At 42.7% G+C, this 25260-nt stretch overlaps 1 protein-coding gene across 6 annotated transcripts in view; it reads right to left on the bottom strand.

The window, feature by feature from the left end:
• galntl6 (polypeptide N-acetylgalactosaminyltransferase like 6) overlaps positions 1 to 25260 on the bottom strand; it is a 1318845-nt gene that overhangs the window by 839509 nt on the left and 454076 nt on the right. For all 6 annotated transcript variants that reach the window (XM_072591724.1, XM_072591725.1, XM_072591722.1 and 3 more), the window contains exon 3: positions 4437 to 4545. In XM_072591724.1, coding sequence (XP_072447825.1) covers positions 4437 to 4545 — 109 coding nt within the window. The remainder of the gene's footprint in view (positions 1 to 4436; positions 4546 to 25260) is intronic.

Below are 25260 nucleotides of genomic sequence, written 5' to 3'. Positions count from 1 at the left end.
GGAAAGCTAACAGAGCTAAAGACCAATAGGTCTTCTGGACCTGAAAGATTTTGTAATTGGATTTTAAAGGAAGTAGGTGTAGAGATAGTAAATGCACTGGTTATAATCTTCCAAGAATGTGGAGATTCTGAAGTCCAACAAGATTAGAAAACTGCCAATGTTTTATTCAAAAATAGATAACTATAGACTAGTTAGATTAATGCCTGTTGTTGGAAAATTGTTAGAGTCTAACTTGCGGAACATATAGAGATACATCATGTAATGAACCAGTATGGTTTCAGAAAGGGGAAAGCAGGTGTGTCAAATCATAGAATACCTACAGTTTGGAAACAGGCCCTTCAGCCCAACAAGTCCATACCAACTTTCCAGAGAGTAACCCACCCAGATCCATACGCCTACCCTATAACTTTACATTTACCCCTGACTAATGCACCTAATCTACACATAGCTGAACACTGTGGGCAATTTCGCATGGCGAATTTACTTAACCTGTACATCTTTGGATTGTGGGAGGAAACCAGAATACCCAGAGGAAGCCCAAGCAGACATGAGGAGAATGTACAAACTCCACACAGAAAGTAATGTATTAGAGTTCCTGGAGGAGGTAACAAGCAGGATATATAAAGGGGATGAGTAGATGCTTTGTATTTAGATCTTCAAGAGGTGTTTGATAAGGTACCACACATAGGGCTACTCAATAAGATAACAGCTCATGCTGTTGTAGGTAGTATATTTGCATGGACAGAGTGCTGGCTAATTAATAGAATCAGACACCAGGTTATAGTCCAACAGGTTTATTTGTAATCACAAGCTTTTGGAGTGTCACTCCTTTGTCAGCTGACTTCACCTGACTAAGGGGCAGCGCTCTGAAAGCTTGTGATTTCAAATAAACCTGTTGGACTATAACCTGGTGTGACATCTGACTTTTTCCACTCCAGGCCAACACATCATAATTAATTGAAACAGAGAGTTAAGATAAAGGAATCGTTTTCAGGATGGCCACCTGTAACTAATGGAGTGCCGCAGTGATCAGTGCTGGGGCCACAATTATCATAAATATTAATATCTTGAATGGCGAATGCGAATGCATTATAGACTAGTTGGTGGATGATACAAAAATAGTTGGAAAGCCAAGTAGTGGGGATGACACACAGTGGCTATAGAGATATATTGGGGCGGCACGGTGGCTCAGTGGTTAGCACTGCTGCTTCACAGCGCCAGGGACCCAGATTGGATTCCAGCCTCAGGTGACTGTCTATGTGGAGTTTGCACATTCTCCCTGTGTTTGCGTGGGTTTCTTCCGATGCTCCCGTATCTCCCCACAATCCAAAGATGTGCAGGTCAGGTGAATTGGCCGTGCTAAATTGCCCGTAGTGTTGGGTGCATTAGTCAGGGGTAAATATAGGGTAGGGGAGTGGGTCTGGGTGGGTTACTCTTTGGGTCAGTGTGGACTTGTTGGGCTAAAGGGCCAGTTTCCACACTGTAGGGAATCTAATCTAATCTAATCAGATACAGGTAGGTTAAGCGAGAAGACAAAACTTGACAGATGGAGTTTGATATGGGAAATTTTAGGATATACACTTTGATAGGAAGAAGAGAGATGAGCTGAATATTATTGAAATGAGGGGGGGGGCTGCAAAAAGCTACATCAAAGAGATTTGGAGTCATTGATCATGAATCTCAAACAGCTAACGTCTAATGACATAAGGTAACAGGTATGAAAATGGACCACTGGCCTTTACTTCAAAGGGAATAGAGTATAAAGATACAGAAGCCTAGCTAAAACTATACTAGGCTGAGTCAGAGTACACCTCAAATAGGGAATACTGAGAACAATAAGAAATGATACACTAGATTTGGAGACAGTTGAGAGAAGGTTCACGATATTGATCATGTCAATGGACAGATTATTTTACTCATAGAATCCATCCAGTGTGGAAACAGGCCATTCGGTCCAACAATGTGCAAATGCTTTTATAAAGAGAGGTTGAATCAGTTGAGCTTGTAATTACTGAAGAATGAGAGGGAACCTTATTGGAACATATAAAATTCTTAGGAGGCTCAACAGGGTAGACGGAGAGAGGTTGTTTCACCTTGTGGAACATTCTAGGATCAGGGACATAATCTTAGACTAGGAGGTCACCCATTCAAAACAGAGGTGAGGAGGAATTTCAATTCAGACGGTAGTGTATGAAAGGAATTCTTTACTGTTATGGGCTGTTGAGGTTGGGTCATTAAATATATTCAAGGCTGAATTGGACAGACTTTTAATCAGTGAGGGAATGGAGAAGTATGGGGATAAGCCAGGAAAGTGGATTTGAGTCCTACCAGATCAATCATGATCTTGCTGAATGGTGAAGCAGACTCATTGGGTCTGAATGGCTTTCATATGCTCTAACATCTTATGGTCTAAGGAGGTAATTAGGGCAAGCAAATGGCAGCATGAGAGCAAGAAATGTCAAAACAGAGCGAGTGGTTTTTTTTTAATCGGCATTTGAAAAGTGAAAGAGGAAATAAAGTAAGTGTTGATCCTCTGGAGGGTGAAGATTGGGGAGTTGGCAGCCGAGAATAAAAAAATGGTGGATGTAGTGAATAAATATTTTGCTTCTGTCTTTACTGCAGAGGATACAGAAAGTATCCCAATGGATAGCTGTAAATCAGGAGGTTGAAGCAATAGAGGAATATTGCGAAATTATTACCACAAGGGAACAAGTGTTGAGCAGTCTGCCCTTCAACCCTACTCTGCCATTCAATAAGGTCATGGCTGATCTGTTTGTGCTCTGAATTCCACATCTTGATCTATGCTCCCCCGCCCCCACAATAATTATGAATTCCCCTGCCTAACAAGAATTCAGTCACCTGTGCCTTTCAAATAGTCAATAATCCTGTCTCCACCATCTTCAGAACAGAGAGTTCCAAAGTCACACAACCTCTAAAGGAGAGGAAAAAAGTCCCCTCCCTTCTGTTCTAAAATAGCAACCCTCATTTTAAAACAGTGTCTCCAAGCTCTGGACTCACCCACAAGAGTAAGAATCCCTTCCACCGCCACCTAATCAAGATCATTCAGGATTTTGTTACACTTCAATCAAATCACCCCTCACTCTTCTAGGCTCCAGTGGAAACAAGGTAAAAACAACGACTGCAGATGCTGGAAACCAGATTCTAGATTAGAGTGATGCTGGAAAAGCACAGCAGTTCAGGCAGCATCCGAGGAGCTCCTCGGATGCTGCCTGAACTGTTGTGCTTTTCCAGCACCACTCTAATCTAGAATCCAGTGGAAACAAGACCAGTCTGCAAAATCTTTCCCCATAAGACAAACCACTCATTCCAATTATCTATCCAGTAAACTTCCTCTCAATTGCATCCAATGCATTTGTTCTGTAATATCCTTACTGTAATTTCAATTTCCCTCATAATAATGCATAGCATTCCTTTAGCCTTCTTAATCACTTGCTGTACTTGCAAATGAACATTCAGTGATTTATACACTAACCTCTCAATTTTTCTGCACCTTAAAATTCTGCACAAAGTTAAAAATCACACAATACCAAATTATAGTCCAACAGGTTTAATTGGAAGCACTAGGTTTCAGAGCACCTCTTCTTCATCAGGTGGTTGTGGAGTACACAATTGTGGATGAAGGAGCAGCGCTTCGAAAGCTAGTGCTTCCAATTAAACCTGTTGGACTATAACCTGGTGTTATGTGATTTTTAACATTGTACACCCCAGCCCAACACCGGCATCTCCAAATCATTAAAATTCTGCCGCTGTTCACTGGTTAAACAATATTCAACTTTTTCTGAATGGAGTAACTGGCCCGAGTGAAATTATACAAAGAACAAAGAGAACAAGGAAAATTTACAGCCCAGGAACAGGCCCTTCGGCCCTCCAAGCCTGAGTCGATCCAAATGTACTGTCTAAACCTGTCGATCAATTCCTAACCATCTGTATCCCTCTGCTCCCCACCTACTCATGCATCTGTCCAGACGCACACCTTAAGTGAAACTCCCGTGCCTCCCTCTACTGCCTCTGCAGGCAATGCGTTCCAGGTACCTACCACCCTCTGTGTAAAGTACTTGCCGTGTGTATCCCCCTTAAAGTTTTCACCTCTCACCTGGAAAGCGTGACCTCTCATTGTTGAATCCCTCACCCTGGGAAAAAGCTTACCTCTATCCACTCTGTCTATACCCTTCATGATTTTGTAAACCTCAGTCAGGTTCCCCCCCTCAATCTCCTTTTTTTCTAATGAAATCAATCCTAACCTACTCAACCTCTCTTCATAACTAGCACCTTTCATAACCAGGCGACATCCTCGTAAACCTTCTCTGCACCTTCTCCAAAGCGTCCGCATCCTTTTGGTAATGTGGCGACCAGAGCTGTACACAGTATGGATGACAGTATAACGTGCGTTGGAAACAGAATCAGCTTCCCCTTACCAGAACGCATCAGGTCTTGCCGAATACTTTCATAGTTGTGCCAGTCTTTTCTTTTCAGCCCATCTGTCCAGCTGTAGGAATGCTCTTCATTGGGTACAAATGGAAACCTCTAGAAAACAGGATTGAAGTAATTACCAGTCTTTTTTTAACATTATCTATTCCATCTCAGTTTCAAACAGGTGAAAACTCAAATTGTAAATTTTCCCAGAGAATTTGAGCTCCTGATTATTGGTTACATGTGAAGGAATACAATCCCTGTGCCACATGCTTGCAGTCAGATTGAAGGGAGTCTTCCTTACATTGGATCAATGGAGCAGCACGGTGGCTCACAGCGTCAGGGACCTGGGTTCGATTCCAGCCTCAGGCGACTGTCTGTGTTGGAGTTTGTATATTCTCCCTGTGTCTGTGTGGGTTACCTCCCGGTACTCCGATTTCCTCTCACAATCCAAAGGTGTGCAGGTTAGGAAAACTGGCCATGCTAAATTGCCCATAGTGCTCAGGGGTGTGTAGGTTAGGTGCAATAGTCAGGGGTCGATGTAGGGGAATGTGTCTGGGTGGGTTACTCTTTGGAGGGTCGGTGTGGACCTGTTGGGCTGAAGGACCTGTTACCACACTGTAGGGATTCTATGATGGACAGATGGAAAAAGTTTCTTATATTCACTTATGGGTTGTGGTTAGTGCTGGCTGTGCCAGTAATCATTGCCTATCCCAGATCGCGCCTTGATTTAAGCAACTTGCTAGGGCCATTTCAGAGGGAATTTCAGTGTCAATGACATTGTATTGGGTCTGGAGTCACATGGAGACCAGACTAGCTAAGGATGACAGATTTCCTTCCCTAAAGACTTTGATGAATCAAATGGGACTTTTTTTTTGTCACAACAATCAGCAATGGTCGCATGGCTGCTATTTGACTAGACCTTTATTCCAGATGTTAATTGAATTTAAAATTCACCAAATGCCATGGTCAGATTTGAACTCACGTCCCCAGGGTGATAGCCTGAGGTTGTGCTGTAATAGTCCAGGAACCCTGAAACAATGGTAAAGCTGCGAACCATCGCATCATTTAAGAAGCATTTAGAAGATCACTTGAAATGCTGTAGCATGCAAAGCGATGGACTAAATGCTGGAAAATGTGACTCGCGGTGATAGGTGCTTGATGACCAACATGAATACAATGGGCCAAACAGCCTCATTTTGCACTGTAAGGCTCTATGATTCTTTGACAGTACAACCACATCACTGCCTCCCCTAAATTGAGAGGGACATCACATTAATGCTCAGCCAGGATATAAATCCAGAATGTCTCGAATACTCAGTCACCAGAAAGCCCAAAGCAACCAGTGAATTCCCAGAGATCAGGCAGTTAGAAATTTGAGACCATTATTCAGGCCGATGTTCTCAATGTGATAATGATGAAGTGCTCTACTATTGGAGGTCTAGCTTCTTTTGATACAGTATTGGTTGAATCAAGATTACTCATACTTTCCTTCAACAATAGCAGCAACTTATAATTATATACAGTCTGCAGTGTTATAGAAATCCATAATGAATCTTTATCAAGCAAAGGTTGACATTTGACAAGCAGGATGAAAATTTTTAAGTGAATGTGCTCCTTGATGGGAAGCTAATATAGGTCAGTACACATTGGGGTAATGGGTGATGGAAATATAGTATGAACTGGGCAATGGTAAGCAGGATTGTGAGATTACATCATTTCGATTTTCTTCTGGAGGGAGAAACTCAAGATGAAACTCAACAATGCCAGGGGATGAAATAGGTCTTTGTCAATTATGCATATTGGCACCTTATTAAAATCCGAGGAATTAAAGAGTTAAGAGTAGCTATTAAACAGATGTCTAAGGAGCTGTATCACAGTAACATCAGATTTTAGGGACCTTTATTTTGCAGGCCTCCAAAAGTGACGTCCTCGCTTAACAACCTTCCAAGTAATTATGCCCAATAAAGCCCATTTATGATTACTTATAAGAGTGCAGACCCTTGAAGACCCCATTGAAATCAATGGTAAAAAAAGTCAGGTAGAACAAAGAACATTACAGCATAGGAACAGGTCCTTTGGCCCTCCAAGCCTGCGCCAATCCAGATCCTCTATCTGAACCTGTTGCCAATTTCATAAGGATCTGTATCCCTCTGCTCCCTGCCCATTCATGTGCCCGCCTCTACCACCTCCGTTGGTAATGCATTCAAGGCACACACCACCATCTGTGTAAAGAATTTTCCATGCACATACCCCTTAAACTTTTCCCCTCTCACCTTGAACTCATGACCCCTAGTATAAACCAGGATACTGATTTTCTATCATGCATTGTGAAAGCTGTTTTTTCCAGCCCTAGTGTTGAACATTGTAATATGAACTGACCTTGTATACTAAACAGGAGAGTCTTGTAAAAGACACCAGCAAAAGACACCATGAACAATTCACTATGAGAGCATTAGGCTGGTTAGAGTGGGAGGTGCAGTAGATGCTGTTGGAGAGTGTAGTTCAGTTTGATTGTTGGAAGATTGTCGAATTAGTTTTATTATGCAATAAACCAGCAGGATATCTGAATTGTAAAAGTAGAGTGATGATAATATCATTTCTGAACTCAGTTTACAAACGTCAGTCCCGTGAAAACATTAGAAGAGATAATTTACAAAGTGTACTCATAGATCTGAAACCCTCCAAAGGAATATGTTGTCAGCACAAAAGAGATTGCAGAGAAAATTATCGACCATTGTGTCTGCGCTTACTCCTTGAAAGACTTCTCCAATTAGTCCTACACCCCATCCCCCGTTATTTTTCCCCACTTGCCCTGAAAACACTGTGGCCCTTTGAAAGAGACAATTTTATTTCCAAAGCTACTATCGAGTCCTACTTTGTTGGTTACTGAGCCTCCTGCAAATGGAAACAAATTATCCCTCTCTTATCAAAACCTCTCATAGAATCACTGAATTTGAAACGTGAAAGGATTGCTTTCTGTCATGCCTAGTGCTATCTGCACATTAAAACAAGCTACAGTGCATTCGTTTCACACACTCTTACAGTTATCCTTCCTCAACTGTTCACGCGATTTCTTCTTTAATACGGTGATTGAATCAGCTTCAATAGCTACTTATGCGAATATATTCCATATTCTACTAAGCCTTTGCATGAAGAAATAATCATTCTAACCTTCCCCTTTAGACTTTTAGTCCTACCCTAATGCTTGTACTCCCTTACTGTCAAATCACCAAGCAGAGAGAAGTAATCCTCTACTCAGTTACCAACTCAAAGCTTCTGTAATTTCAACACAGCTGTCAGGTTGCCTCTTTAGCCTTCTTTGGTCATATCCTCAGGGGGCTGATCATAACTGAAGCTTAGAAGATAGATCTATCTTCTAAGCCTCAGTTATGGTCAGCCCCCTGAGGATAGGAACCTCTGTTAGACTTTAGTTCACTTGTTGCCTGCTGAATTATGTACCAATTTTACACCGATGGAGAAATGGTAGCAAATGCAACCTTAGTGTCTCCTGCACTTCCATTCTTTCTCCCTTGGGTAATCCTCAGAGTTCTATTCTATTGTTCTCCATTTGGTTTATTAAGTTCTTCCACGAACTGCATCCTTTACCCTGAGTATTCCTCAGGTGACTAACGCATTCCCGCTTATTCAGCACTTTGGACAGCAACATATTCATGCTTCATTTCTATTGTTGCAAGCTTCTTTTGTTGTCATCTTAATTGGAGATTCTATCAGTAAATCTTTCAGTTAGATCTGATATGTGCAATTGTTCGTATATCTTCATATACATAAAACTTCGCCAAAACCAAACATGTTTCAACAAAACTGTTGCATTCCAATTTTGTTCATGCTTAATAGTACAGCACTGACGTTTTAAAATAAAATGGCAAAAAGGTAAATCATTAAATCAAAAATGAAGTGCTTTTTTTTTACAGTTGACAGTCAATTTGCTGGAAGTGTTACATGTTGTATGCAGCTGTGAAAGCAGTTGTTGACAGTTCTGCTTCCAACATTTGAGAGGTCATCTCAGGACACTCACACAGAATCTTAATTAACTGGGATTGACAGTGTGATTTATAATATTTATTGTGTGTTTACTTTGTTGGCTGGAGAAAGGAGTTCAGCTTTTGCCAGTGAGGTATGCAGTTTGGATATAGGTTCACTCAGATTTGTAGAGAAACTAGTTCTGGTTCTTATGATAACAGTGCTGCTGCTGCTCAAAGTGTGCTACAACTGTCAGGAGGGAAGAAGCAAGGCAGAGAAATTGTGACAATGGGAATGTGATAGGACATACGTGTGACACTTAAAAGAAGTACACACAATGTGCAAAACAAGAACAACAAAGCAAATTTATATTTAGATAGCATCTAAGGTTGGATGTGGGGATGTTCACTGACAATTGTACAATATTCAGCTCAATTTGCAATTCAGATATTGAAGCAGCCCCTGCCCATTTGCATGGAGGAGGCAATGTCCTAGTGGTATTATTGCTATACTGTTAATCCAGAGACCTGCGCCATTTTCTGGGGACCCGGGTTCGAATCTTGCCATGGCAGATGGTGGAATTTGAATTCAACAGAAAATCTGGAATTAAGAGTCAAATGATAACCGTGAATCCATTGCTGATTGTTGGAAAAACCTACCTGGTTCACTGATTCCCTTCAGGGCAGGAAACTGCCATCCTTACCTGTTCTGGCTTACATCTGACTCCAGACCCACAGCAATGTGGTTGAATCTTAATTGCCCTCTGGGCAATTAGGTATGAGCAATAAATGCTGGCCTAGCTGTGACATCCTCATCCCATGAATCAATAAAAAAAACCCACAAGTTCTGAAGAACATTCAGACTTCACCTGTTCAGTGGCAAATAACATCTGAACTGAATAAATGCTAGACAATGGCCATCTCCAGCAAGAGGGAATCTAATCTTTGCCCCTTGATAGAATTAACTTCATTGAATCATTCAGTACCATTGACAAGAAATGTAAGTAAATCAGACCTATAAATACAGTGGATACCAGACAGCAGCGAGGAATTCTGTGATGAGTAACTTACATCCTGTCTGCCATTGGCAAGACACAAATCAGGAGTGTGATGGAATTCTGTTTGGTGCAGCTCCAAACACACTCAAAAAAGTTGGCATTATTTGGACAAAGTAGCACAATGGATTAGCACCCCATCTACAATCTTCAACATTTATTTCGTACACCAACTTGCAGAGGCAATAGCTTGTATCATCCACAAGATACACTGCAGGAATTCGCCAAAACTCCTCCTACATCACCTTTGAACTCTGTGATCTCTAACATCTAGAAGGACAAGGATTTCTGAAATACCACCATCTGCAAGACCCCTTCCAAGCCACAGAATAATTCTGACTTGGAAATGTATCATTTCTTGAGTGTCACTGGATCAAAACATTAGTACTCCCTTTCTAACAACACTGTGAAAGTCCCAACCATTACTACAATGGTTCAAAATGGCAGTTCATCACCACTTTCCCAGGGACAGCATGGGCCTAGCCAGTGGTGTGCACACTGCCAGCACAAGTTAAAAAAAATGCTCATGTCCTTCCCAAAAATATTAAACAACAAAATATGGCATTGAGCCATATGAGGAGATCCTATGTCAGGTGACCAAAAGCTTGATTGAAGTTGTTGGTTGCGAACAGTAACTTTGAGAAGGAAACTGAGGTGGTGGGGTGAAGAGAGAGAATTTTAAAGTTTAATCCTGAGGCAACTGAAGGCCCAGCCACCGATGTTGAAGTGTTTAAAATCAGGGACCCCCCAGAGGTCCAAATTATAAAAACGCAGGTACTTTGGGCGATTGTAGTGATGGCAGAATTGACAAAGATTGGGAGAGTGAGACCATACAGTGATCTGAATCTAATAGTCAGAATTTTACAATCCAGATTTTGGCTAACCAGGATTCAATGCAGGTCAACATGGGGAGATAGACAATTGGTAGAGGTGCAGGCTTCAGTCAGAAAGTTGTGGTAAAATTATAAGTCCTTGTTGGATTCTCAAGTTTAAAAAACAGGCACACTGGTTTGAAAATTGACTGCACTCAAGAAAAAAATACTCCCTCAGATGCCACTAAGACACTCTGTGTTATTGTGTTATTATCACCACAATGAGTCAGATATAATATCAGCCTGCAGACAGAAACCAATGAATGCTGACACACCTGCAGATCCTCTCTCCACTCAAAACAAAAGAGATAGGATCAGACGCAGACCATTTAGCCCACTGAATCAGCTCTTCCACTCAATGAGATCATGGCTGATCTGATTATCCTCAAGATCATTTTCCTGTCTTTCCCCATAACCCTCAATTCCCTTCTTGAGTGAGAATCTGTCTACCTCAGCCTGGAATACACTTAAAGAATTTCCACTGGTTCACTCTCTGATAGAAGAAATTTCTCTGCATCTCTGTCCTAACTGGGCAACGCTTTATTCAGAGATTATATTTCCACTCCCCGACTCTGCCACAAGGAAAAACAACCTTTCTGTATCTAACTTATCAAGTGCTCTAACAATCTTGTATGGTTCAATAAGGTTGTCTCTCATTTTTCTAAATTCCGATAAGTACACGAATAGGAAAGGTTTGGAGGGACATGGGCCAGGAGCAGCAGGTGGGATGAGTTTAGTTTCGGACTATGTTTGGAATGGGCTGGTTGGACTGAAGGGTCTGCTTCCGTGCTGTATGACTCTATGACTCTACGCCTCTATAATATCAGCTAAAGGTTTCGTCATAAGTGGGTCCCTCCAGACCTGCAGTATCAATCCAATCAAACCTTTCTGGACTACCTCCAATGTCAGCTTATCTTTCGTTCAACAGGAGCTCAAAACTGTTCACAGTTTTCCAGCTGTGGTCTGACTAGAACTTTGTATTGTTTCAGCAAAACCTCCTTACATCTGTACTTCATTTCTTTCGAAATAAAGCCCAACGTTCCCTGAGCCGTCATTATTACCTGCTAATGTTGTAAGGTAGCTTTTGGAGAGTTATGCAATGGCAGTCCCAAATCCCTCTGTGCGGAAGCTTTCCACAGTCTTTCTCTCCTTAAATAACCTTCAGCTCCTCTATTCTTCCTGCCAAAGTGAAAAACCTCATATTTTCCTGCATTATATTCCATCTGATAGCTTTCTGTCCACTCACTTAACCTATCTATAGCCACAGACTGGTTGTATTATCCTCACCACTCGCCTTCCCACCTAATTTTGTGTAAACTGCAAACTTGGCAAAAGTACATCAGCTTTCCTCATCCAAATTGTTAATGTTTATCGTAAACAATTGTGGTCCCTGAAATAACTCCACAGAGGCCGGTATACTGTCACCAAATCACTCTTTATTTACACGTGTGAGTTCTTGACACTGATCCAGCTCCCTCAGAGCCAGCTCTCAGAGTGAACAGGATGTCTGACACCGCTGTTCTTATCTGTCAGCCAGGGCTCCCTGACTGGACAAGATGAACAGCCCCAATTAGGGAACTCATATTCTTTGAGATACACCAGCTGACCTCGTTTCAATCACAACAGTCCCATCACTGCTCCCTGGGGTAATAAGGATGTCAGGACTGTTGGTGTATTGGATTGGCAGTGATTGCCTGGATGAAGCCCTTCTGATGACCTGGTCCCAAGTAGCAGTGGTAGATGTTGATGCTGATCCTCCTATCCCGGTTGCCCATTTATAATGGTCCCTTGTCTAACACAATTATGAAGCACAGGATCACAAATCAGAGTCACAGTTCAGAGCTCCTGTGGAATTGCTTCTGGATGCAGGATAGGTGCTTGAGAAAAGTGATGACCTGCACAAACAGACTTCTATTGGCAGCATTCCTCCCCCAGACCTGTTTTCCATCTATCCTCAGTTTCCTGACAGGTGTGAATGGTCATGTCTGAAACAGTTATCTCAGTGTCACCGAGCAGTCTTCTTCTGACCCCATTGGAAGAGGAGTGGGACGGAGAACTGGCACAGGAAAAATCCAATACAGCAGGAGGCACCCTTCCAGGGCGCAATGGCAGTGAATATTCTGACCACTTATTAGATCCTTAGGCTCCCATTTGCTTCTGAGAAGTAGGCCCAGTCAATTTCTTAGAGCTCTACCTCAAGCATCCTTTACATGACATTTCTTTTCACAAGAAAATATTTCCTTTTCGAATTATCTCATATTATCTGCTTCAAGTGTCTCCTTGGGCAGTCTGTTCCACACAGCGCCTCAGTGTAAAGTCATTAAATCTAAACTGAATGCTCATCTTGTGGTAACAGGGCATTTATGATCAATGTAGATATCAGAGTGAGCCACTTACTTTGCGAACAATAAGCACATTTTTTTTTGCCATTATGAACCTCACTGAAGTGATTTGTTCCTTTACCCAGGCAAATTGTAATGTAATACATTCCCATCATATTAAACGCTTGCTGCCTCAGCTAAAAGTTGCATTGCAGCAATTAAGAATAGTCACTGAAGCTGGATGGAGCTACATTATAAAATGAGTCAAACACATTATGCAGTCAAAAAACAAAAACTAAAAGTGAAAAAGAAAGGCTTACAGTTGCATAGACTGTCTCATGACCACAGGATATTGTGAAGGGATGATAGTGGCGTAATGCTAATATTATAGACAAATAAGCCAGCAATCCCAGGTGGCAGAGTGGAACGGTGGTTAACACTGTTGACATACAATGCCAGAGACCCCAGTTTGATTCCAGCCTTGGGCGACTGTCTGTGTGGAGTTTGCACATGCTTCCCGTGTCTGTGTGGGTTTCCTCTGGGTGCTCTGGTTTCCTCCCACTGTCCAAAGGTGTGTAGCTTAGGTGGATTGGCCATGCTAAATTGCTCCTAGTGTCTAAGGATATGCAGGGTAGCTGGGTTAACCATGGGAAATGCGGGGTTGGGATAGGGGGCTGGGTCTGGATGAGATGCTCTTCACGTAGTCAGTCTCAATGAGCTGAATGGCCATTTTCTATGATTGTTATGATCTGGGGATGCGGGTTCAAATCCCATCATGATGGCTGCTAGAACTTAAATTCAATTAATGACTCAGGAACAGAAAGACAGTTTCAGCTTTGGTGATGAAGAAACTATCATTGATTATTGGAAAAACCCATCTGATTCACTGTGGCTTTGGAAAAAAATAAATCTGCTGCTCTGACCTGACCCAGTGCACATGTGACTCCAGAGCCACAGAAGAACTGATTGACTCTTAACTACCCTCTGAAATGATGAGCTAACTATTCTTTCTCAGTGGCCATTAGGGGATGGACAATGATTTCTGGATTGGCCAGCAGCTGCCAATCCCCATGCGAGAATAAAGAAACATAAAAAAAGCTAATGAAGGACTTCTGAAGCATTGTCAATTCTACTCAGTACTTCAGGGATGCTGGAAGTCTTAGAAGAAGCCAATTCTCCCAGTCCTTCAGACTTAGAGATGAAAGATGGTGGCTCAGTTCAATGTGTTATCTGGGCATCAATAGATTGCACCCTTGATAGTCTTTTGCAACAAGGATAAAGCTTAGAGACTCATGGACACCTTTGACATGGAATAGATGTTACACATGTATCTACCACATTGTTGTAGCTGACGAGCTCTTGTCTTCTTCCTTCCTGCCTGCATATGAAAAGGATTTATAGATTGATACAGTCTGACCATAGTATCACACACTTCCCATGGTCATGAAGTCCTGATGTGGGACTCACACCTGGAGCATCAGGTGCTAACCCCTGTTCCACAATGATAGCACTGCATTGCTAGATCACCTGCTTCACCAGCAGTGTAGCACTCCTTCAGTGTCATGCTGGCATACAAACTTAGATTTTCTATTAAGATTGCTGCCAACTGATCTGCAAGCTAAACTCTCACACCATGCACAGATATCGACCCACATCAACTCCAGTCTCCCTGCCTGTCCCGATCCCCTGCAATTTGCCTACCCACATACAGGTCCACAGGGGACATCATTTCCCTAGCCCTGCATCCATCCCTGGAATACCTGGACAAGGATACCTACATCAAATTCCTGCTGATTCACTACAACTCCGCCTTTATCCCCTGCAGACTGATCTCAAAACTCCGAGACCTTGGTCTCGGTTCCACCCTCTGCAACTGGATCCTCAGCTTCCTGACCCACAGACCACACTCAGTGAAGACAGACAACTGCACCTCGTCCGCGATAACCCTCAACACTGGAGCCCCGCAAGGATGCGTTCTCAGCCCCCTACTATACTCCCCGTACATCCATGTTGGCAAATTCCAACCATCTACATCTACAAATTTGCTGATGACACCACCATAGTAGGATGGATATCAAGCAACGAGGAGTCAGAATACAGGAAGGAGATAGAGGGCTTGGTGACATAGTGCAATGAGAACAACCTCTCCCTCAATGTCGGCAAAACTAAAGAACTGATCATTGACTTCAGGAAGAAAGCAGCAGGACACACTCCTATCTGCATCAGAGGAGTGGACGTTGAGAGGGTTGAGAGCATCATGTACCTTGGAGTGATAATAACCAACAACCTGTCCTGATCTTCCCATGGAGATGTGACAGTCAAGGTGGCACAATGCCTCTTCTTTCTCAGACTGCTCAGGAAATTTGACATGTCCATTAGGACCCTCACCAACTTTCTATAGATGCTCTGTTGAAAGCAAACTGTTTGGGTGCATAATGGCTTTGTATTGTAACTGCTCTGCCCAGGACCGTAAGAAATTACATAAATTTGCGTGCACAGCCCAGACCATCACAGAAGCCAACCTCTCATCCATGGACTCCATTTACACGTCTCATTGCTGCAGAAAGGCTGCCAACATCATCAAAGACCCATTGCACTCCGGTAATGTTCTCCGACAACCTCTTCCATCAGGCAGAAGATACAGAAGTTTGAATACATGTACCAACAGGTTCAAGAACAGCTTCTTCCCTATTAGACTGATGAATGGCCTCTGTAACTTCAAATAATGTTGATCTTCTTAATGTAACCTGTACGCCTTACTCTGTCCAAGTTTTTTTCACCCAATGATCTGTATGTCCTTGCTTGCTGTGATCTGCCTGTACTGCTCACAAAGCTTTTCACTGTACTGAGGTACACTTGACAATAAATCAAATCAATCAATCAATCAATCACCCTTTTTGCTGTGAATAACTGTTACCTATTTCTTATATGTTTACCATTACAATTATATCCACAGTTTGGCCCATTTCACAGGTAAGACAATTAAAGACAACCATATCTTGTATGTGTACTCCTCGAACACATCCAATCATCACAGGTTTGTATGAATTAGTTGCTTACAAACAGTCTTCAACACTGACTCAGGCTGCCGTTTTCTCAAAGGGAATAGGACAGACAGTAAATGCTGGCCCAGACAGAAACATTTGCCTCCCATTAGTGAATAAAAAGGCCATTCAACACAACTGAGCAATGCTAGCAACCACCTTATTAATGTTCTGTTTAGTTTAAATGCCTTTATCTTGCTTCCTCTTAAATTTCTCTTTTCACGCATGTTTGCTTCAATCAGCTTATATCACCAAACCAGCCCTGGCTAACTCCAAACTGCAACATGTACCTCATTTCGAATCAAGTTCTTGTGAGGTATCATTCATCTGAAATATTAGCTCTGAGGACATGGTTTTCCCAACCTTTATCAGCAGTAGGAAGTACAAATAATTGGTTGGGTTGAGAGAGGGTGTAGTTGTTGGTACTGGGGAGATACCACACCCTTCTTAGCTTCTCAGGCATTACATTCTGAGCAACAAGGGTTACGGTTGCCCTTCCCAACCCGCTGCCAATGAATGACCACTTACAATACCCCAATCTACTGAAAGCCATTCATTCCCCAGCCCACCCTGACCCCGACAAGCTCTGTCAATGGCCCCAACATGGAATCACACTTAAAAAGCATCTACCTTATCTAATGACATGCCAGAATCTCGAGGACCGTGTGATCATTACACCATTGTAATGAACATGACAAATAGCAGCAGCGTTCTCCCCACGTTGCCCGATCCACAAGAACATAAAACATCAGAGCAGGAGTAGGCAATTCAGCCCTCTGAGCCTGCTCAGCCATTCAATAAGATCAAGGTTGATTGGATATTGTTCAACTCCACTTTCCTGCCTTTTCCACATAACCCCTGATTCCTTGACTGATCAAAACTCCAACCAATATTGTTAAAAACATATCATCTGGAGGATAATGTTACCACTGTTTCTAGGAACTTGCCTTACATAAATTGGTTGCCATAGTACCCCAGATTACAACTTGAACAAACAAATCGACTGCAAGACAATTTGGTACTTCCTGCATTTAGGAAAGTTGACATAAACATGTCAATGTGTGGTATTTTTTTTCTAAATTAAGGTTCCTTTTTAGGCCACTGCACATGCAGCTTGCAGTACATAACATCATTCAGAGTGGACTCCTCAAACATCAGAAACAATCACAGAATTGTTACAGTACAGAAGCAAGCCATTCAGCCCATCATATCTTAACCAGCTTGTCAAATGACCATAATTACTGAGTGCAAATCTCTTGATTTTTTTCCCTTTAACCATGTGCATTAATTTCTATCCAAATAGTCATCCAGTAACCCCCTTGAATGTCTCAGTTGAACCTACATCCACCATACTTCCAGGCCGGGAATTCTATACCTTAACTACTTCTTGTGTGAGAAAGTTTTTCCTCATTTAATTATTTTCTTCATTCTCTTGTGGGATGTGGGCATCGCTGGCTCACCAGTACTTTTTTGCCTGTCCCTAGTTGCCCTTGAGAAGGTGGTGGTGAGCTACCTTCTTGCTGCCCACGTGCTGTAGGTAAACCCACAATGCCATTAGGGTGGGAATACCAGGATTTAACCCAGCGACAGTGAAGGGAAGGCAATATTTCCAGGTCAGGCTAGTGAGTGACTTGAAGGGGAACTTGCAGGAAATAGTGTTCCAGTGAATCTGCTGCCCTTGTCCTTCTAGGTGGAAGTGGTCGTATGGTTGGAAGGTGCTGTCTAAGGATCTTTGTGAATTTCTGCACTGGAGATAGTACACACTGCTGCTGCTGAGTGTTGGTGATGGGAGAAGTGGATACTTGTGGATGTGGTGCCAATCAAGATGGCTGCTTTGTCCTGGATGGTGTCCAGTTTGCTGAGTGATGTGTTTGGGTGAACTGTTTCTTTCACACATCACTTTGGAAAAGGACGTTAGCCTGATTGCCTTGTAAAGTATAGTGATAAAGTTTTAAAAACAAGAAATTATGCCTGAAAACAATTGTGAAGGAACTTACAATGTAGAAATCTTCTACACTGCGACTTTCAAGCCCCGTTTTCAGTTCTAAATCTATTTTACAAAAAATTTTGAACAGATTAAATTCAAGTTCCAATTGGGCACACACTCATTCAATTTAAAAATCCTCTAATTTGTCACAAAATTGACAATCTCACTGCAAATGATGCCAAGGATAAGATGTAAGGTATTGTAGTACAAGAAAAACAAATCTATAAAAAAGACCTCGGGGCAAATATTCATCTTTGATGCTTTCACAAAACAGAGTATTAGATCGGCAACACATTAACATCCACTGAGTCTCACTAATGGCCACAATCCAAGACACAAATTTCACAGCCCAGTCTCTTATCAATAAAAATATTTGCCTTTACACATTTCATGTTCTATAGAAACATAAGTTCCTGTACATTTGGTATCACATATTGTCTTTTGTCACCATTATAAATACTACTCACTGAGTCCGCCACTTTCCTTGCAAGCATTTTGAGTTTGTTTGTACGATATTGCACTCCAAGCTGAGATTTTGACCATCATCACCATGGAGACCATCAAGTTTGACATTGATGGGGGAAGTGGTGGATTAAGGTACATTCACCATAGTTTTACCAGACCACAGAACTCTTTTCACATTGGAGAGAGATGACTGTTGGTGGTTTAACATGAGGGTCATCACATATCAAGAAAGCAGAGAAGTTGACAAGGAGAGTCCTTCACAGTAACCACAGCAGGTGTTGGTATCACTCTGCATCACAAACCAGCAGTCCAGCCAACTGAGCTAACTGAGCTAATCCCTCCAAGGTAGTACAATGGTAATGCCATTGAACTAGTCAGAAAAGGTTCAGAAAAGATTTTCAAGGATGTTGCCAGGTATGGAGGTTTTGACCTATAGGGAGAGGCTGAATAGGTTGGGGCTACTTTGCCTAGTGGGTCAGAGACTCAGCGGTGACCTTACAGAAGTTTATAAAACCATGAAGGGTATATTTAGGGTAAACAACCAAATTTTTTTTCCTCAGGGTAGTGGAATCCAAACTCGAGAGCACAGGTTAAGATGAGAGGGAAATGATTTAGAAGAGACTTAAGGGGCAACTTTTTCACGCAGAGTGTGGTGTGTGTTTGGAATGAACTGCCAGAGGAAGTGGTGGAGGCTGGTACAATTACAACATTTAAAAGGCATCTAGATGGGTATGCAGTATGAATAAAAATGGTATAGATGGATATGGGCCAAATGCTGGCAAATGGGACTAGATTAATTTAGTATATCTGGTCGGCATGGATGAGTTGGACTGAAGGGTCTGTTTTCATGCTATACAGCTCTATGACTCTATGATTCCCGTCATCCAGCATCCACAGGTTAATTTTAATGAACATCACTTCAAATATCACCAAGTCAGAATAGAGGAGGGGAGGGGGAGCAGCTTAATGGCAACCACAGTTATTAATTGTCATAAAACCCATCTGCTTTACTAATGTTGTTTGGGAAAGGAAATTTGCTTTCATCACCTGTGCTGGCCTACATATGACAGCAATGTGGTTGACTTCTCGTTGCTGGGAAATCAGGGATGGGTAATAAATTCTTGCCCAGCCAGCAATGCTCACATCCCATGAATCAATCAATCTAAACTTTGTCATTCAGGCCTTGCTGACCTCTAGTTTCAATTATTCCCATGTGTTCTTAGCCAATTTCCTGTATTCTAATCTTCATAAACTGGAGATTATCTAAATCTCTATTGTCCTTGGTGTTACTCACACTCAGTCACATTTGCCTATCATGTTGGTCTTCAAGGACCATTCTTGGCTCCTGGTGAAGGAACAGTTTTATTTTAAATCTCACAACAGCTTTGTCCTCCTTATTGCTGTTACTTTGTTGAACATCCATCCGGGAAGGTCATGAGCAGGAGCACTCTATCTTCTGTACAGCTTTATTCACAATACACCCATTCCAGTGTTGGTGTCGAGTAACTTTTGCCTTCCATTGACCAGTCATTCCCAAACGGATTCATTTTAACTCAACCTGTCAGAGATGTTGTGACGCACCTCAAGGGCAGGTGAGAGCGAAACATGTCACATCCAACCCAGAGGTAGGAGTACAACAACTGTTCCATAAAAACTTCAATCTATATCGTTTTGTTGTTAACTCAACGTGCTTGCACACATCATGACATACTCCTATGGGTTGAACCCAGCCCTGTGAGTCCAGAGGTAGGGACATTATCAAGCAACTACAATAATCCTTACCATTACTTTGCTCTTAGTCAATGTGTTTCCCAACCTTTGAACAATAAGCATCAGGTGCTATTAATGGGAACTAGGGTTTGCATGTATACACTCTCAGCATTTGCAGCACGAACACCTACAGCTCTCCAAGAAGTTTTACAAAGACCACATTGTTTTATCTTTCTTTAATTTGGATTGTGGACCAAAATAGGGAAAGGACTGCTTTAAATTGACAAGCTGTTGCTCTTTTGAAAACAAGTTACTGGCACTCATTGTGAGTGATGTTTACAGTGTTGCTTTGCTCAAGCACTGGGGAAAGATGTCTAAGATGCCTTGGCACCTTGAATATGCACAAAGAAAGTTCAACTCACTGCTGATTGGCTTGTGCAATCAGAACCAGTCATGGAGGCCAGGAATTATCAGAACAATAATAACACTCTGATTGGCTCATGAGTAGACAAAGACTGTGTGAACAACACACAAGGAGAAGCGTCCAGACTGCAACAGAGATAGCATCTCTCCCTCTCTGCAGTGAACCAAAAACCTGCAAGATAGCCAACTATTCTCTCCCACCACCTGCTACAGGCTATTGCCTCCAAACAGTGACTGAAAGAATGAAAAATTAATGCGTCAATTGCCCTGTGTCTCCAGTAAAGAACTTGGCAAGAATAAAAAAGCTCAGAGATCAGAACAACTTGGGAAGCAAAAGGAATCCGTACTGAAAACAAAATGCACTGGAAATCACAGTGGGTCAGGCAGCATCCGTGGAGAGAGAGCAACGTAACGTTTCGAGTGTAGGCGAAAGTGAGGACTGCAGATGCTGGTATTCAGAGTCAAAATTAGAGTGGTGCTGGAAAAGCACAGCAGCTCAGGCAGCATCCGAGGAGCAGGAGAATCGACGTTTCGGGCAGGAGCCTTTCATCAGGAATCAGGAAACATTTCAAGTGTAGATGACTCTTCATCAGAGCTGAGGTGAAGTGTGGAGGGGGCAGCATTTATGCAACAGTGGGGTGGGAAGGGGAAGGTGGGAAGCTGGGAAGCAAAAGAGATGGTTCATCAGATCCTGTGTACTAGTGCCATTGTACTGTGCTTCTCCAGTCTCCACACCCCCATCCATCCACAACATCCATGTTGCTTTCTTTCTTTGTATTGCCTGTATATGTGTACATAGGGGTTGAAGAAAGGGGCTAAAGTTTCAGCCAGTAGGGCTGTATGTCAATGATTCATAGTTTGTTTGGCTGTGGTTAGACTTGATTACTTTGTAACAAATAGTAGCTTCTAGTAAGTACTGAAAACTGGTCAGTGTTTTCACTGAATCATAGCATCCCGAAGACGAATTGGGAGAACAGGGTGGAGTTCTTGCAGGATACTGGGTGGGAGGAGGTGTGGTCCAGGTAGTTATGGGAATCTGTGGGTTTTTAGTAAATGTCCGTCTGGAGACTGTCACCTGAGATGGAAATGGAGAGGTCAAGAAAGGGGAGGGAGGTGTCCGAGATGGGCCAAGTGAATTTGAGGGAGGGGTGGAAGTTGTGGGCAAAGTCAGTGAACTGCTCCAGTTCAGTCTGGGTGCAGGACTCTGCATCAATGTAGTCATCGATGTAACGGTGGCAGAATTGGGGCACAATGCCTGTGTAAGTACTGAAGGAGGACTGAAAAGGGACCTTCTACAGTCTCTGCCTATCCCCAGCTCACCACCCTGCTCCCGCCACCCACTTTATCTACAGCTCTCCTTATACACACCCCCAGTCCTGAAGAAGGGTTACAGGGTGGCACGATGGCTCAGTGGTTAGCCCTGCTGCCTCACAGCGCCAGGGATCTGGGTTCAATTCCAATCTTGGGCAACTGTCTGTGTGGAGTTTGCACATTCTCCCCGTGTCAGCGTGGGTTTCTTCTGGGTGCTCCGGTTTCCTCCCACAATCCAAGGATGTGCATGTCAGGTGAATTGGCTGTGCTAAATTGCCCATAGTGTTAGATGTATAAGTCAGGGGTAAATGTAGGGGAATGGGTCTAGGTGGGTTATTCTTTGGAGGGTCGGTGTGGACTTGTTGGGCTGAAGGGCCTGTTTCCACACCATAGGGAATCTAATCTAAACCTGATACATTGACTTCTCCAGCTGCTAATGCTGCCTGGCTTGCTGTATTCTCTCAGTCTTCTGCTCGTCTCCCAAGGATTCCAGCTTCTGCAAGTCTTTTGTCTCCTATCAACTCCTCTGGTAGTGTGTTCCAGGTACATACCAACCTCTTTGTAAAACACTTTCCAAGGTCATCTCCTTTAAACTTTTCCCCTCACTTTAAAACTATGCCTTCTAGTATTTGACATTTCTATCTAGGGAAAAGGGACCTTGTAGAGGTTTACAAAATTATGAGAGGCATGGATAGGATAAATAGACAAGGTCTTTTCCCTGGGGTGGGGATGTCCACAACTAGAGGGCATAGGTTTAGGATGAGAGGGGAAAGATATAAACAGGATTAAGGGGCAACATTTTCATGCAGAGGGTGGTGCATTTATGGAATGAGCTGCCAGAGGAAGTGGTGGAGTCTGGTACAATTACAACATTTAGAAGGCATCTGGATGGGTATATGAATAGGAAGGATTAGAGGGATATGGCCAAGTGCTGGCAAATAGGACTAGATTAGATTAGGATATCTGGTCGGCATAGACAAGTTGAACCGAAAGGTCTGTTTCCGTGCTGTCCATCTCTATAACTCTATGATACCGATTATCTCCCTACCACACCACCAACCTCCCCACTCCCTTCAAACCCCATCACCCAGCTCTCTCATAATTTTATATACTTCAGTCAGGTCATCCCTCAGCCTCCGACGCTCTAGCGAGTAATAATCCAAGTGTGTCCAACCTCTCCTTGTAACTAATATATGTCAACCCCTACCACCCTGTGAAAGAGCTTCCAAATGTCTCCCCTGGCCCTAATTCACAGACTATAACTCCTGTTCGAGAATCCTCCTGGCAGTCTGAGGTGGCGACACTAGTGGATGCGGCTCCTCCTGAGCTCCTGGTGATGATTGGAAGTGGTAACAGCAGAGCCTCGGCAGCGACAGCAGGCCATGCGCAGAGTAGTGGCAGGCTCCCAGCGGTCTGCGATGGCTGATGTAGCTCCTCCCAGTGGTTGAAGGTAGTATCATCATCAGCAGCAATAACATAGCTTCTCACCGCAATTGAAACAAGGCTCTCAGGCTGACCCAGACTCCAGGCCATGGCTAGGCCTGGGTGACTGTGTCAGCGGCTCCAAACACCTTCATGGAGATAGGACTGAGACCTTGAGGTCTAAGCGTTTTTCTTTCCTTTATTTCTGCTGTTAATGTTTGTCGAGGTTCTGGTTTTGTAACCAAGTTGGTGCCTGAGAATGCCGACTTTGTACACTTTTCACTGTGCTCATGTCTTCCCAGAGTGCACGTAACAATAAAATAAAGTGTAAGTCTAATTCTAAGGCTAACTTTGAGAGATTTTTGACTGACAAGGTGGAAGGGCGGGTTTAAGAGTTATGGGAACAGACAGCAAAGTAGAGGTTAAGCCACAGTCAAAATCACCATGACCTTATCAAATGACAGAGCAGGCTCAGTTGGCTAGAAGGCTGACTGTTGCACTTAATTCTTCTGATCATATTAGGAAACTATTTAACCCTCCCTAACCATGTTCCACCTTTTATTGAGGCTGTGGCTGATCCATGACCTAACTTTATATACCTTTATATATATATATTATATATATATATATATATGCCTTAATACCTTTAGGTAACTCAAATGCATCGAGTTCAGATTTAAAAGCAAAATGATCCATTTACAAGCAAATTCAATGCAGCCCCAATTCACGGAAGTTCCAGGTCTGAACCCAAGTTTACCTCCTTTCTTGGATCAGCTTTACATAAAAGCTGCCTTTCAAAAATCTTTGGACCAAACACTCATGATAAAAAATTAACTTTTTTGGGTGGGAAATGTGTTTTTACTGATATCGCGCTGCTCCGTTTTGCATTTTGAATTACTGCCATTTATAAGATATTAGCGCTGAAGTAGAAAATGACCACATACATTAATAATTAGAGGCTAAATTAGAGGCATCAAGAGAGGCAGTTTTGCATCACTTATGGACCACTATGTGTGACTTTCTGCGTAATTGGGGCACAACTGAAGTAAGATTTAATCACTCAATAAATGGATTTGGTTTCAAGGGAGTGTATTATGTCAGGTTGAACTGCTAAATGTGAACCAATTCAGAATAATAGTGAAGAGTAAATACCACAAACTATTTTGAAGATGATTGCCAGTTTTGGTTGTATCAGTGCTGATCAGAATCGAGGCTCACTTTTGATGGCAGTACTCAGGGTCAGGGGATTCGCCAGGTTAATTCCAGAGATGAAGGCTTTGTCTAATGGAGAGACAGAGCGGTTTAGATCTCTACTGTCTGGAGTCTGGAAGAATGGGAGGATATCCGGTTGAGATATCTAAGATGCAACAGCGGATTGACAAAGTAGATGCAGAAATTATGTTTCCTCTCGTGGGGCAATCTAAAATGAGAGGTCATAGTTTTAGGATAAGAGGTAGCAGGTTTAAAACAGAGATGAAGAGAAATGTCTTTTCTCAAAAGGTTTAGAATTTGTGGAATTCAATACCCCAGCACAAGGCAGATGTAGGGACACTGAGTAAGTTTGAAGTGGAGATAGACAGATATTTAATAAGTTGTAGGTTAAAGAGATATTTTTTGTGGAAACAGTGTGGAAATAGGCCTTTTGGCCCAACAAATCCACACCGACCCTTCGAAGAGTATCCCACCCAAACCTATTCCCCATTTTACCCCTGATTAAAGCACCTAATCTACACATCCCTGAACACTATGGACAATTTAGCATGGCCAATTCACCTAACCTGCACATCTTTGCACTGTGGGAAGAAACCGGAGCACCCAGAGGAAACCCACGCAGATAATGTGCAAACTCCACACAGACAGTTGCCCGAGGCTGGAATCAAACCCAGGTCTCTGGTACTGTAAGGCAGCAGTGCTAACCACTAAGTCACCGTGCCACTCCCAGTTATGGAGAGCGGACAGGAAAGTGGAGTTGAGGCCAAGATGAAATCAGACATGATTGTATCAAATGGTGGAGCAGACTTGAGCAGCTGAATGGCCTACTCCTGCTCTTAGTTCCTATGTTCTTCTGCCACTCAAAGTGCTCACCTACTCATCCATTTCAATACTTTTAGATTAGATTAGATTACAGTGTGGAAACAGACCCTTCGGCCCAACAAGTCCACACCGCCCCGCCGAAGCGCAACCCACCCATACCCCTACGGACAATTTAGCATGGCCAATTCACCTGACCTGCACA

Source organism: Chiloscyllium punctatum, chromosome 2, assembly GCF_047496795.1.
Source record: "Chiloscyllium punctatum isolate Juve2018m chromosome 2, sChiPun1.3, whole genome shotgun sequence".
In the NCBI taxonomy this organism is placed as follows: Eukaryota; Metazoa; Chordata; class Chondrichthyes; order Orectolobiformes; family Hemiscylliidae; genus Chiloscyllium; species Chiloscyllium punctatum.
Note: the sequence above shows the minus strand (reverse complement) of the source record. Positions and strands in the feature narration are given on the sequence as shown.